The following is a 13,597-nucleotide window of genomic DNA, read 5'->3' as shown; positions in this document are numbered from 1 at the left end:
GTGTGTGTGTGTATTTACCTTTTGTATGTTTTTTGTGTCTCTTAACTCCTTTTTGAAATAAGTTTAGGCATAACTAAATACATTCTTAGGAGATGGCTATAAGAAGGGATCAGGAGATCCAAGGCCAGTTGCGAAATGGGCACAAAGGAAGCCTCATGTACTCTTGATTCTTCCAGCTCCTACCTGCTTGACTTTGCCCTAAGGAATCTGTTCACTGCTGGGTTCCCCTCGCAGCCCACAGTGAGGATTCCAGTCTGCAGCCAAGCCTTGGTCCATCCCCAATCCCAGTCTCACCGCCCCCGTGTTCTCTGAGCATCTGGCCTCCTTACCTCTTCTTCAGGCTCGGGTGCTATGACATTGCTCTCTTCTGGAACTGCAGAGCCATGAAGCTGAAGACTTTGGTTCTACAAAAAGAAGAGTTCTATTGGTGAGATGTGGCTCAACCTCCCAGCCTGTCAGCTTAGAAGGGTCTTTTGTGCCTTACACTTTATAAGCGTCACAGGTAATACTAAGGGCAAACATATAAAGTTGTTTCACTGCAGCCTGAAAGCATCAGGGAACGCTTTATGTCATCCTCTTTTGGATTAGGAAAACAAGATTCAAAGGCTGAAATGACTTGCTGGGACAGGCAACCAGATCTTTGAATTCCAGAACTGTTTCCATAATTTGTGTGACATGCATCTGTATAGATGTATTTATGTGACGGTCTGTAAGGATACAAATATAGGTCTTAAAACCACTAGCTACCACTTTTAGAGTAATTCTCCTCAAGAATGCACACACTTAGATGATCCTAACCCATGGCAGTTAGGAGAGCCAAGTGGCATGATGTCTTCTTTGGGAAAAGGTCTAGGTTCTGAGATGGAAGCCTGAGGCATGGAACTACTAAGCCAGGGGAAGACCTTGGCACTCTAAGGTTTTAAAAGAATTTTTAAAAATTGAAATTTAATTTATACACTATAAAAGTCATCCTTTTAAAGTAAAACCTAACAGTATGATAGTCACGTGAAATTCTGTGATTTCTCCTTTCAGGAAAATTTCCTTATTCTTAATCCCTCTGCTGATTCTGGCCATGAATTACCTCAAAGGTAGTACTATCTCTGGGCTTCCATGGTGGCTCATTGGTAAAGAATCTGCCTGCAAGGCAGATGACGCGGGTTCGATCCCTGGGTTGGGAAGATCCCCTGGAGAATGAAATGGCAACCCACTCCAGTATTCGTGTTTGGAGAATCCTATGGACAGAGGAGCCTGGCAGGCTGCAGTTCATGGGGTTGCAAAGAATCAGACATGACTTAGTGACTAAACAACAGCAATACTACCTCCAAGTAAGTAAGTGCTACCTCCAAGGAAGTTACCAAAATCTTCATGTTCTATCAGGTGATTCAAATGCTGGGCAAGAACAGATTTTCTCACAGTTATCTTTTTATTTACCCACTTTTATATGTGATAGGTCCATAGTTCTGCTTGAGAGAACATATGATTTATGATGTATCTGTGAGGGAGGTGAACAAATCTTATAGGGACACAAACTTCAGAGGACTGATGATACTGACAGGCCAGGATCTAAGATGCTCTATTGCTTAATTCCACAGGAAAACTATGTCTCTTTAGCCACTGACTAAAGCAATGCCACAGGAGAGGCTGGGAGTAAGGAAAGATTATATAAATCTCAAATGTGAGGAGGTTGTGTCCTGTACCTCTTTCCCTAGAAGATAGTGTTACTAGCCTGTTCCTCAAAATAGTCAAGCAGCATCATGGCCCCCAGAATTTCCCCTTCAGTAAAATTACTCCAAGAATGCAAACTTATTCACCTGAGCCAAACAGGTCATTCTATTGCTGCCTCTATACTAAAATCATACATTACAAAGTCAAATTTAATTTTGGATTTTCCATACAGTTGAGTTGTTTTTCAGTGCAGAAAAGTGGCTCTACTCTTCACTACACAAAAGCCCACATTGACCTTGTGCTTATTCACTATCCACGTCCTGCATCTCTCTCTCATACAGAATAGCAACCTCAGCCCGGAAACCAGCCAAGGGCAAGTTTTATGTTCTATGTGTTAGGATTTTCAATATCTCAATATCTCACATTGAGTCACGTGAATATCCTTCCCAGGCAAGAATATAACACCCTTGATGACTCAGATTTTAGTACCTCAGGGGAGTCAGTTGCGATAAGCTTATTGTCCTCATGTCTTCTATCTTCCTTGTCTTGCCAGGCATCACAACCTTGTGTCCTTTGTCTATGCTAGCTCCTCTCAGACAGCAGGGAGCTGCCAAGATAGCCGGGTCAACCTTCAGGTAGGCATATTCAGTAGTAGGGTGCTATGATCTGAGGTGTACCAGACATCTCACACTCCCAGATATCTACATGGTTCATGCTCTCCTGCACTGCCCAAGTGTCACCTTTTCTGACCACTGTTTAAAACCGCAATTCAGCACCCCCTCCTGGTGCCTTCCCCTACTTAATTTTTCTCTGTAATTCTTATGAACACTAAACTGTAATTTTACTTACTTATTCTGTTTCTTGTTTCTTTCCCCTCCACTAAAAGGTAAGATGCAGGAAGGCAGAGAATTTTGTTTGGCTTCACTCTAATAACCCCACTTCCTGGAAAAGTGTCTGGCACACAGAGGGGTTTAATGAATGATTGTGGAATGACTGAATGAATCTGGATGCCATCTAGTCAGATGCTGCACCATAACATTCTCCACCTACCTGACAGGTAGGTGACCATATAGCTTAAGCTTCTAATATCAAGGAAGCGGAACTATTTTTCAAGGTGACTCATCCTTTGGTTTTTGGACGCTCCTGGTGCCCCCTTTCCTTGTATTAAAAAAAAGATTTTTCCCATGCCATTTTTTTAACAGAGCTAATCTCTGAAAGCTCCTCTACATTGATTCAAAGTGTACCTTAAAAAAAAAAAAAACTATACATAGGGCCTTTTTCTGTCCTCAGGAGTCTTGAAGAACAAGTCAAATCTCTCTGCTATAAGATAGACTTTCCATGTAATTTGAATAGAATATGACTTGATTTCCAGATCTTTCACAGAGGGTCTTGTCTCTATTTTAACACAATCCTTTTCTCACCAAAATTTTCACTTTTCAAAAGACCATCCTTTTGCTTTACTGTCCTCTATGAGTTCCTTCTAGGCCTCTCTCATCAAAGACAATGCCTTGGAAATTTGCTGATGCCATTTTGCTTGGGGTCTATTTACCATAGTTACAAGTATGACAAAGTGAAATGAGACCTTCCTCCCTACCCCACACTAAAAAAGGTAACGATCAGGATGTCAGTTGTAGGTACTTTATATTGGGAACTCCCAGAACTTGGAGCAAAAGAAAGAAAGTAAGAATTAGTAACAATCTGGTTATACTAATATTAAAAATAAGCCCTTTGCAGAAGTCAATTACCCTAGCAGTACAGATCACTAAACTAGTTGCTATGATGATGTGAAAGAAATCCCAGAACCAAAAAAGGTGTCCAAGAGTATCCTTGAAACTGTAATATAATGATGTAAAATCCTATCTACTGTGGGGTAACCTGAGCCTAGCAAAAATGGTCCACGTGGAGATGATAAAAGGGAATAAAGACTCAGCCAGATCTGTTCTCACCTGAGACATCATCAAAGTAGGGGACGTGCAGAGCTCTTCTGGGTTCAGACTGTCGGTGTTTTCCTTTGCTCTTACCGGCTTCTCTGGTGGCTGTGGGTCAGGAGAGGCCTCTGAGGAGGCCCGGGGGCTGGTGGGTGAGGCTGGAGGGCTGGAGGGCGTGTTCCCTAGGGAGGCCCTGGGACTGGGAGTGGCTCTGGGTGGTGGAGGCCTATTAGGTGGTGCTGAAGCCCTCTGCACAGAGACTCTCTTCTTCAGCTCTTCAGATCCTTCGCTTGAGGTACGAGTTCGGAGGACTACTACTGAGGAAGATGAAGCCTGCTCTGAAGGGGTCAGAGCTCTGCCTGGGGGTGGAGCTGGGGAGCAAAGGAAAACTTCCTCCTGGGACTCTCTATCCTCAGTGAGGGGTGAGGGCTGGGACTGGGTGGGGCCATTGCAGGCCAGCAGAGGCTCTTCTTCCTCAGAGGAGCTTGTCTCCGCCTCCTCCTCTGTTTCCTTGTCTTTTAAGGGCTCTTCTTTAATCTGGGAGTTGTCTTCTCCCTGGGCTGAATCAGATGCCAGCTCTTCTTCACTTGCTGAGCTGGAGTCCTTCTCACTCTTCAGGGAAAGTGCAGAAGGACTGGTAGGTGAGGTTAGAGGGCTGGAGACTGTAGATGTTCGAACTGGGGGAGAGATGACTAAAGAGCGTCTGCTGCTGCTAAAAAAAGGAAGGGTATTTAGATTCAGAAGAGCTAAAAACTGGAAGTAACCCCAATACCCCAAATATATAATGATACATTCATATAATAATAAAACAATTTAAAATGAAAAAAGCAATTTAAAATGGCATCAGAAAGTTTGTATAATTTGCAATAGTGCTTAAATTATAAAGTAAAGTGGAAAAAGGCTATAGAATTTTTATCCATATCACAATCTTGATTATCTAAAAATATATAAAGAAAAAGAGACTGGAAAAAAACTCAGCAATATATTAACAAAGTATTTCCCTCGGGGAAAAACAGTTCATGAGTGAAATACAGTTGATCCTCATGGATTCTGTATTTGCAAATTCATCTACCTTCTGAAATTTATTTAAACCTCAAGATCAATACTTGTGATACTTTCAGAATCACTCTTGGACACATGCCGGCTATAGAAGAGTGATTGCCTGACCAGTACTCTCCCAACTGAGGTCTAACAAGGCAAGCCTCTGCCTTCCTGTTTTAACTCTCTTAGTGCAAATATGTCCTGTTTGCCAAGTTTTTACACATTGTTGTGCTTTTCTTTGGTGATTTTGCTACTTAAAATGGCCTCCAAGTACAGTGCCAAAGTGCTGTTTGAGAACAGAAAGTCTGTGATGTGCCTTCCAGAGAAAATACATATGTTAAGATAAACTTCATTCAGGCATGAGTTATAGTGCTGGTGGCTGTGGGTTCAACATGAATGCTGCTGCTGCTGCTGCTAAGTCGCTTCAGTCATGTCCGTCTCTGTGCGAACCCATAGATGGCAGCCCACCAGGCTCCCCCATCCCTGGGATTCTCCAGGCAAGAATACTGGAGTGGATTGCCATTGCCTTCTTCCAATATGAATGAATCAACAATATATATTAAATAAGATGTCTTTAAACAAATATACAAGAAAGGTTCTGTATGGTTCGCTTGATGAAAATGTTGGGACCAGGGGCTCCTAGGAACCTAACCCCATGTTTCCCCTAGGAGCAGTGGGTCAGTATTCACTAATTCAGTGCTTGTGGTGATTTCTAAAACAAAACGACCATGAACAACGAAAACTGACTACAACATTTATTGAGTATGCTGGATACTGTGCTGAGTATCTACAGCCAACATCAAATTAACTCCTACTCATCTCCTTAAGAGTCTCCTGGGTACCAGCCACTACCTGATTAAGCAACCCACAAATATTTGCTTGATGTGTAGCAACTACGTGCTGTATCCTGGGTTCAAGGATGGGAGAGAGTGATAGGAAGAGAAAGGGAATAATTTAGTTCCAGCCCTGTGGGAGTTTCTGATGTAAGATAAACTAAGTGACATAAGGTTCTTTCTAGCACTAGCATTTTATGGGTCAGCAGGTTTAGAAGGCCCAGGATATAGCAGGAAAAGATCAGATTTCTCTGCAAGGTTCTAGGACATCTTGGTGTAAGTGATGGTTAATTTCAGATGAATGGACACTTAGAGAGAACTCTGGTTTTCAATGCTGGGAAGAGAAGAAATAGAGTTTTTGGAAAAGGGAAGTCTATATTGGCCCATTAGGTATTCTTTTTAATAGTCTATAACTGACTGCTAAATGAACAGTACAAATATCAAATACAAACAACATACTGAGCCCCATTCTTTCTTCAAATCTCAAACTCAGTTTCAGCACCTCCTCAAAGTCTTCCCTGACCATCTATCTGCATATTGCAATCACTTAACTCTTGGAATCCCTAACTGGTCTCCTTAGGTGCTTAGTATGTGTAATTTTATATTGTCTTGTTTTCTTAAGCACATGTTGTGTCCTTCCAACTTTTATAAGTCACTTCAGGGAAAAGACAAGTCACCTATGTCTCTGGATCCCTAACTCTCAGCATAAAACCTTGTGCATAAAAAGAACTTAATAAAACTTAAAAGGCTTTAGAATAAGAAAGTGATCACATTATGAAGGTAACAGACATACCACATTGACACACACAGGAAAGCAGGTCATGACAGGTTAAGAAAAGGTATTTGCAATGTGTATCACCAAAGGATTAATATCCAGGATATACAAAAAAACCCACCTCATATAAATCAATTTTTTAAAAAAAGTAAACAATCTACATGAAAAATGTGAATAAAGGATAAACATGAAAGTCACAGAATAGGAACCTTAAAAGGTCAATAACATGAACAGATATTTAAGTTAACCAGCCATTGTGGAGACGTAATTAAAACTGCAAAAAATTCCATTTCATACCCATTTCCTTGGAAAAATTAAGAAGTCTGACAATGTCACATGTAGCAAGAATATGCAGCAATGGGGCTTTAACTCACTGCCGGTGGGCTGTAAATTGGGACAATGGCTTTGGAGAGCAATTTGGCAATGGTAATGTCTCGTAAGGCTGAAGGAACCCAAATGTACAGACTCTATGAGTCAGCAATTCCACTCCCAGTACAACCTAAAGAAACTCATAATAATATTCATACAAGGAGAAATGTAAAACACATTCATCGCACCATTATTTGTAATAGCATAAAACTGGAAGGCAATGTCAATGTCCACTAACAGTTCAGATAAACAGATTGTGAACTAGCCATACAGTAACATCCATCACAATTATGAAAAGGAAAGATCAGCGCTAACAACATGTAGCAACAAGGATAAGTAAATCTCAAAAACAATACTAAGAGAACAAAAGAATATATACAGTATAATTATATTTAAATAAAATTTTAAAACATGCAAAATTGAAAAAAACATGCAAAATAGTATTTTTGTGTATTCACATATATGTATAATCAAAGTAAAAAAACATGCATGTGGATAATAAATACTAAAATTTAAGGCAGTGGTTACCCTTGCTGGGGGACAGGAAGAGAAAGTGAATGGGAAAGGGACACTGGGAGATTTAATTATGTATATTATTTTTTCCTGTAAAAAGTTTTTATTTATCTATTCAGTTTTGGTTGCATCACTCTTTGCTGCTGCACACAGGCTTTCTCTAGCTGTGGAGAAGTGGGGGCTACTCTTCGTTGTGGTTTGTTGGCTTCAGTAGTTGTGGCACGTGGGCTTACTTGCTCTGCAGTATGTGGGATCTTCCTGGACCAGGGATCGAACCTGTGTCCCTTTCATTGGCAGGCGGACTCCTATCCACTGAGCCACCAGGGAATTCATTAGTTGATTTCTTAAATTTGGTGATGGGTATATGGCTATTTGTTGTACTATTCTTTATATCTTTAGTTATCATTGAAGTATTTCATAAAAGAAACATAATTTATTTAGGGGTATAGCACAAACAAAAAACAATATTATGTACTTGGACACAAAGGAAAGGTCAGGATTTGGGATCAGAGATGAGAGTGCTGAATGTGTTCACACACAGGACAAACCAAACAGAAATGAGTCTCAGAAGCAGCTCACCTTGAGAGTCCCTTCACCACAAAGACTTTGTCGGAATGTTGCTTCTCCAGTTTGCTCATCACCTCGTAGAGATTGTGGTTCAGCTGGAGCAAGCAAGAGAGGAGATATTAGCCACGTGGGAACCTGGGACCAACAAATTCCTTCTCTCCCCAAAATAAAACCTTCCTACCCTAAATGATAAAATTCCTCATCTCTTTTGCATTAGTGTCTCAGTTGTGTCTTAATTTCTGTCTTTTCTGTCAGACTGGCAGTTCTCTCAAGGCTAGGTCCTTGATATCTGATATTGATTTGAGATTCTAGTTTCTCTCAGGTGACCCAGGGAACAAAAAGTCATTGTAATATCAACTAGGCAAACCATAATTTAGCCAAAGAAACTGTGGAGAGGAACATGTGTGGATATGGATGTGAATATAATTCATACTGTAACAGCAAGGTGTCTTGGAATTGCAGGACTAGAAAAGACCCCATGAGGTCATGTTCCATGGCTGCCCATCACTAAATAGGACTGGCCCTTTTCAAGACCAATGACCTGAGAAACTGAGCTATGTTTAAACACCGCCTCCACTCCCCAGCAACAGAAGACAAAGATTGCACAATTCAGTTCCTCACTTCAGCTGTTCCTTCTATAGTCCTAATCTCCTTGGTGCACCTGAAACTCGTTTGGAGACCATTCAGTTGTTAATGGAGCAGCACAGTCCATCAAGTGCTGTTATTTCACCATGAGAAAAAAGTAAACATCTGTGATGCCAATATGGCTATTTAATGAAGTTATGGAAATTAAAGTGACCTTCATATTTATTAGAAAAACCCTCCTAGGTGTCTAAACGGGCTTCTCTGGTGGCTCAGATGGTAAAGAAATCTGCCTGCAATGCAGGAGACCCGAGTTCAATCTCTGGGTCAGGAAGATCCTTGGAAGAAGGGAATGGCAATCCACTCCAGTACTCTTGCCTGGAGAATTCCATGGACAGAAGAGCCTGGCAGGCTACAGTCCATGGAGTTGCAAAGAGTTGGGCATGACTGAGTGACTAACACTTTCAGGTGTCTAAGTTGGCCAGATGTTTCTCACCTTGCTCATTTCCCTGTAGAAGACATCCCTCAGGTTGGAAATGTTTTGGAAGATGGTCACATAACAGCCAATACGACTATCAGGAAGCAAAAGAACACGTACAGTAAGTGCTGGTAAAGGAAGTCTCTGTTGAAGTATAAGGTAGATGCATAAGCCAAAGCCAGCCACTGCCGGGCTCCTCACAGAAAAGTACTCCATGGCCTAGACTCAGGATGTTGGGACCTGGATTCGTCAAAGCCAGGACAGGAGTACATTAGACTCTCAAGAGTGGGACGGCAGGGGAGACATGACACCAAAGTATAACAAATCTCTATTCAATGAAGTTTCCCAGTGGCTCAGAGGTAAAGAATCTGCCTGCAATGCAGGAGCCACAGGAGACATGGGTTCAAACCCTGGGTTGGGAAGAGCCCCTGGGAAGGGCATGGTGACCCACTCCAGTATCCTTGCATGGAGAATCCCATGGACAGAGGAGCCTGGAGGATTACAATCCACAGGGTTGCAAAGAGTTGGACACAACTAAAGTGACTCAGCATGTGTGAATGAAGTTATCTGATTCAGGCTCTTCAGATACTGAAGTAGATGTGAAAGTGCTTTGAAGAATTTTAGAAGTGATGTATAAGGCCATACAGCTATAATTATAATAAGTATTCTTTCTCAGTATGTGGTACTTGGATGTCTATGCAGCTGTATGTACATTAATGAAATTCTACTGTAAATGAACTGTGGAAGTTTACATTTAAAGAAACTATTAAATTTCAATTCTGTTTAAATTAGGAATCACATAATTAATATTTTAGAATACATGTAGTCATTAAAAGGATCCCTCATTCATAGACTAATATAAAGTGACAATATAAAATACTCTGACTACAACTGCATTAAAGCATATCTTGTACAATGAAAAGAAAATTGGATACAAATAGAACTTCTGATCAGATTCCTCTTCCAATGTGGGAAATTTATATCTAAAACATTTTTACCTACTGTGAAGCAAAAGCATCTTCATTAATGTTAACACTCACCCCATGATTTATCTTCTATGTGAATATAGATGTTCACGAACCAAGATTGTTTAAAACAATACACACTCAAGCATAAAACCAGATACTCCTAGCAAGCATGATGACAGCACTTTATTTGCCAAGATCTCTCCTACCTAAGAGACATCTTGTCTTTAAACCCGGAAAAGCTGGTAGGGCAAAGAATCTCTGAATTGCAGATGAAGGAATCAAGGTCCAGAGATAAGGCGGTGAGCCTAATAACCCCAGCAGGTTAGGAGCAGGGCTGAAGCAACATTCCATTCTTGGACCAGGGCTCTTTTCAGGAGGCAACATGTTTGGGCTGCCCGGGGCCTGGGATCCAGCCCTCTTCTGAAACTCAGTCATTACCTGTTATAAAGGACAGGCAGCTCCTCTAGTAGTTCCTGGTTCAGATCTTCAAATACAACCTGGGCTTTGTTGAACTCTTCCTCTGCCTAGGTAGTAAGAGAGACAGACCAATTCCCCTTATTTCTGAACCCAAAGCTAGAGATTGCTTCCTCTCTCTTCTGCATTTTTTCAGGAACTAGGCTTACTAGGAAATATGCCTCTCCTTCCCCAGACCTGTGTCCTCCCCAGCCTTGAGTCTGACTATCCTGAGAGCATTGGTGTCAGAGGAAACAGGATTTCCTTCAAGACACTGGAGGCTGAATTTTTCATTTCCTAAACCGAACTTGGCTCAACCACCTGCCAAAATTGTGGGGAAAGGGAGGGCAGGAAGGGTTTTACCAGGGTTTGTTTTTTTTTACCTTGGCTGTCTTGGCCTCATCTTTCTTTTTGGCATTCTGTACCGCCTCCAGGTGATGTCGGGCACTGTCGTAGTCCACGAGCTTCCGGCCCCTCTTGGCGATTCTTTCCTAACCCAGAGTCAAGAGAGAGGACCTTGATACTCACTTTTAAGTGGCCAGGATGTTGGTAACAGAGTATCAGAGGCAGCATTCCTGTCCTATTATCAATTTTTATTGCACTTTCTAACAGGGTTTTGTGCTCAGGGATCTCCCTCATTATCTGGAAAGAATGGGGAATTCTCAGGGGGAGAGAGTAGGGGGCAATCCCCCAGAGCACCTGGAAGCCTATACTGAACTGCAACATGTCCTACGACTCTATTAGAAACTGGTTCAGCACCCAGAAGAAATGGCCTTGAGAAACATACTAAATTGAAAGTCAGGAGTTTTGGGGTTTTACTCCCAACGCTTCCATTTATTAGCCTTGTCACCCAGGGCAAGGCATGCGTCTTGGAGCCTCAGTAGCCTCATCTGCCCTGTTGTTGTTTAGTTGCTCAGTTGTGTCTGACTTTTGTGACCACATGGACTGTAGCCCGCCAGGCTCCTCTGTCCATAGGACTTCTCAGGCAAGAACACTGGAGTGGGTTGCCGTTTCCTCTTCCGGGGATCCTCCTGATCCAGGGATTGAACGCATGTCTCCTGCACTGGCCAGTGAACTCTTTACCGCTGAGCCACCAAGGGCTGATTTCCTTTAGGATGGACTGGTTGGATCTCCTTGCAGTCCAAGGGACTCTCAAGAGTCTTCTCCAACACCACAGTTCAAAAGCATCAGTTCTTCAGTGCTCAGTTTTCTATATAGTCCAACTCTCGCATCCATACATGACTACTGGAAAAACCATAGCTTTGACTAGATGGCCCTTTGTTCGCAAAGTAATGTCTCTGCTTTTGAATATGCTGTCTAGGTTGGTCATAAATCTTCTTCCAAGGAGCAAGTGTCTTTTAATTTCATGGCTGCAGTCACCATCTGCAGTAATTTTGGAGCCCCCCAAAATAAAGTCTCTCACTGTTTCCACTGTTTCCCCATCTATTCGCCATGAAGTGATGGGACCGGATGCCATGACCTTTGTTTTCTGAATGCTGAGTTTTAAGCCAACTTTTTCACTCTCCTCTTTCACTTTCATCAAGAGGCTCTTTAGTTCTTCTTCACTTTCTGCCAAAAGGGTGGTGTCATATGCATATCTGAGGTTATTGTTATATCTCCCAGCAATCTTGATTCCAGCTTGTACTTCATCCAGCCCAGCATTTCTAATGATGTACTCTGCATGTAAGTTAAAGAAGCAGGGTGACAATATACAGCCTTGATGTACTCCTTTTCCGATCTGCAACCAATCTGTTGTTCCATGTCAGGTTCTAACTGTTACATACAGATTTCTCAGGAGGCAGGTCAGGTGGTCTGGTATTCCCATTTCTTTAAGAATCCTAAAGGATATCAGTCCTGAATACTCATTGAAAGGACTGATGCTGAAGCTGAAGTTCCAATACTTTGGCCACCTGATATGAAGAACTGACTTGTTTGAAAAGACCCTGATGCTGGGAAAGATTGAAGGCGGGAGGAAAAGGGGACAACAGAGGATGAGATGGTTGGATGGCATCACCGACTCAATGGACATGAGTTTGGGTAAACTCCAGGAGTTGGTGATGGACAGGGAGGCCTGGCGTGCTGTAGTCCATGGGGTTGCAAAGAGTTAGACATGACTCAGTGACGGAACTGAGATACCAGGGAAGTCCAGCTGCCCCATCGTGTTATTTTAAAAATCAAATGCTGAATATAAAGTAGCTTGAAAATCCTAAAGCATAATAATAAAAATGGCAAACTATTACGAGCTCTGAGAGAACATCTACTCAATCTCATACCAACTACAAATTACACTAGAGAGAGGCAAATCATGGTAATGGCTTTGTCTTGTTCTCTCAACCACAGAACTTGAAAGGATCTTGTTAATTATCTGACCCAACTTCCTATTTAGTTCACAAAGCTTATCTACAATATCCAAGATAAGAAGTAGTTAGACTTCTGCTTGAACAGAGAATAGACAACTCACTATCTCTCAGTAGATTTCATTTCTTTTTTGGAAAGCTTTAGCTATGAGAAATTTAAGTGAGGCTTCCTTTAATTTCTTCTTATATTAATCTAAAACCAGCACAGTGCTCAACAGAGTAGATGTTTAATAAATATGAGTTGAATGAATTAATGAATTCTAATTCTACTTTCTGGAACAGTTTAGAACAGGCTGAAGTCCTCTTTTACCTAACAGGCTTTCAAATATTTGAAGATAATTACTATGACTCCTCTAAGTTTTCTCTTCTCTACAATAAATATCTTTAGTCCCACCAGCTATTTCTCACAACAAAAAAGGATGCTCTGACCTGGATCTAATTCAAAACCAGCCCAAATCTAGTTCACTGAAATCTAAATCTAAATGTAATCTTTACACTATCTCTAACTCTTCACCCTAACCTCTTGTGTAAACCCTCAACTTTCAATCTTTTTCCTAACCTACCCAACTTCATTCCTAACCATGGGCTCTAACTCTACCTGTACTTTTACCCAAGTGAAACTGAAAGAGACGTCACTCAGTCAAGTCCGAGTCTTTGTGATTCCCCAGACCGGTGCCTACCAGGCTCCTCTGTCCATGAAATTCTCCAGGCAAGAATACTGGAGTGGACTGCCATTCTCTTCTCCAGGGGATCTTCCCTGGAGATCATGTCTTCTAACTTACATGGGCCACTCATAACCCATCCTCAATGCTGTAAACTGATTACCTTAATCTCATGTAAACTGATTACCTTAATCTCACTGAACTGGGCCACATAGTTTTCCATGGTCCTCAAAGCCTGGTCAGCTAGTTTCTCTTCATAGTCTTCCCAAAGGAGATCATTATTCTGTAGGATAGAGGCAGAGGGCAGTGGTAAGGGCCCCGCTTCTCAACAGCAACTTCATTCCAGGGAAATATCCCAATTCTTCCTGCGACAAACTTCCTTAGGGAGCACCAATATTTTTAAAAG

At 41.7% G+C, this 13,597-nt stretch overlaps 1 protein-coding gene across 3 annotated transcripts in view; it reads right to left on the bottom strand.

Annotated features, from left to right (window-relative positions):
* Positions 1-13,597, bottom strand: part of BIN2 (bridging integrator 2) — a 36,398-nt gene that overhangs the window by 1,854 nt on the left and 20,947 nt on the right. The window contains exons 5-11 of one of the 3 annotated variants that reach the window (XM_020892969.2): positions 13,379-13,474; positions 10,556-10,663; positions 10,158-10,243; positions 8,770-8,845; positions 7,704-7,786; positions 3,612-4,302; positions 330-404 (exon numbers count right to left, since the gene is read on the bottom strand). In XM_020892969.2, coding sequence (XP_020748628.2) covers positions 330-404; positions 3,612-4,302; positions 7,704-7,786; positions 8,770-8,845; positions 10,158-10,243; positions 10,556-10,663; positions 13,379-13,474 — 1,215 coding nt within the window. Of the gene's footprint in view, positions 1-329; positions 405-3,611; positions 4,306-7,703; positions 7,787-8,769; positions 8,846-10,157; positions 10,244-10,555; positions 10,664-13,378; positions 13,475-13,597 lie in introns of all 3 variants that reach the window. The other 2 variants (XM_070454401.1, XM_070454402.1) reach the window with 2 other exon arrangements.

Source organism: Odocoileus virginianus, chromosome 24 (genome assembly GCF_023699985.2).
Source record: "Odocoileus virginianus isolate 20LAN1187 ecotype Illinois chromosome 24, Ovbor_1.2, whole genome shotgun sequence".
Taxonomy (NCBI): Eukaryota; Metazoa; Chordata; class Mammalia; order Artiodactyla; family Cervidae; genus Odocoileus; species Odocoileus virginianus.
This window is presented reverse-complemented; position numbering and strand designations above follow the sequence as displayed.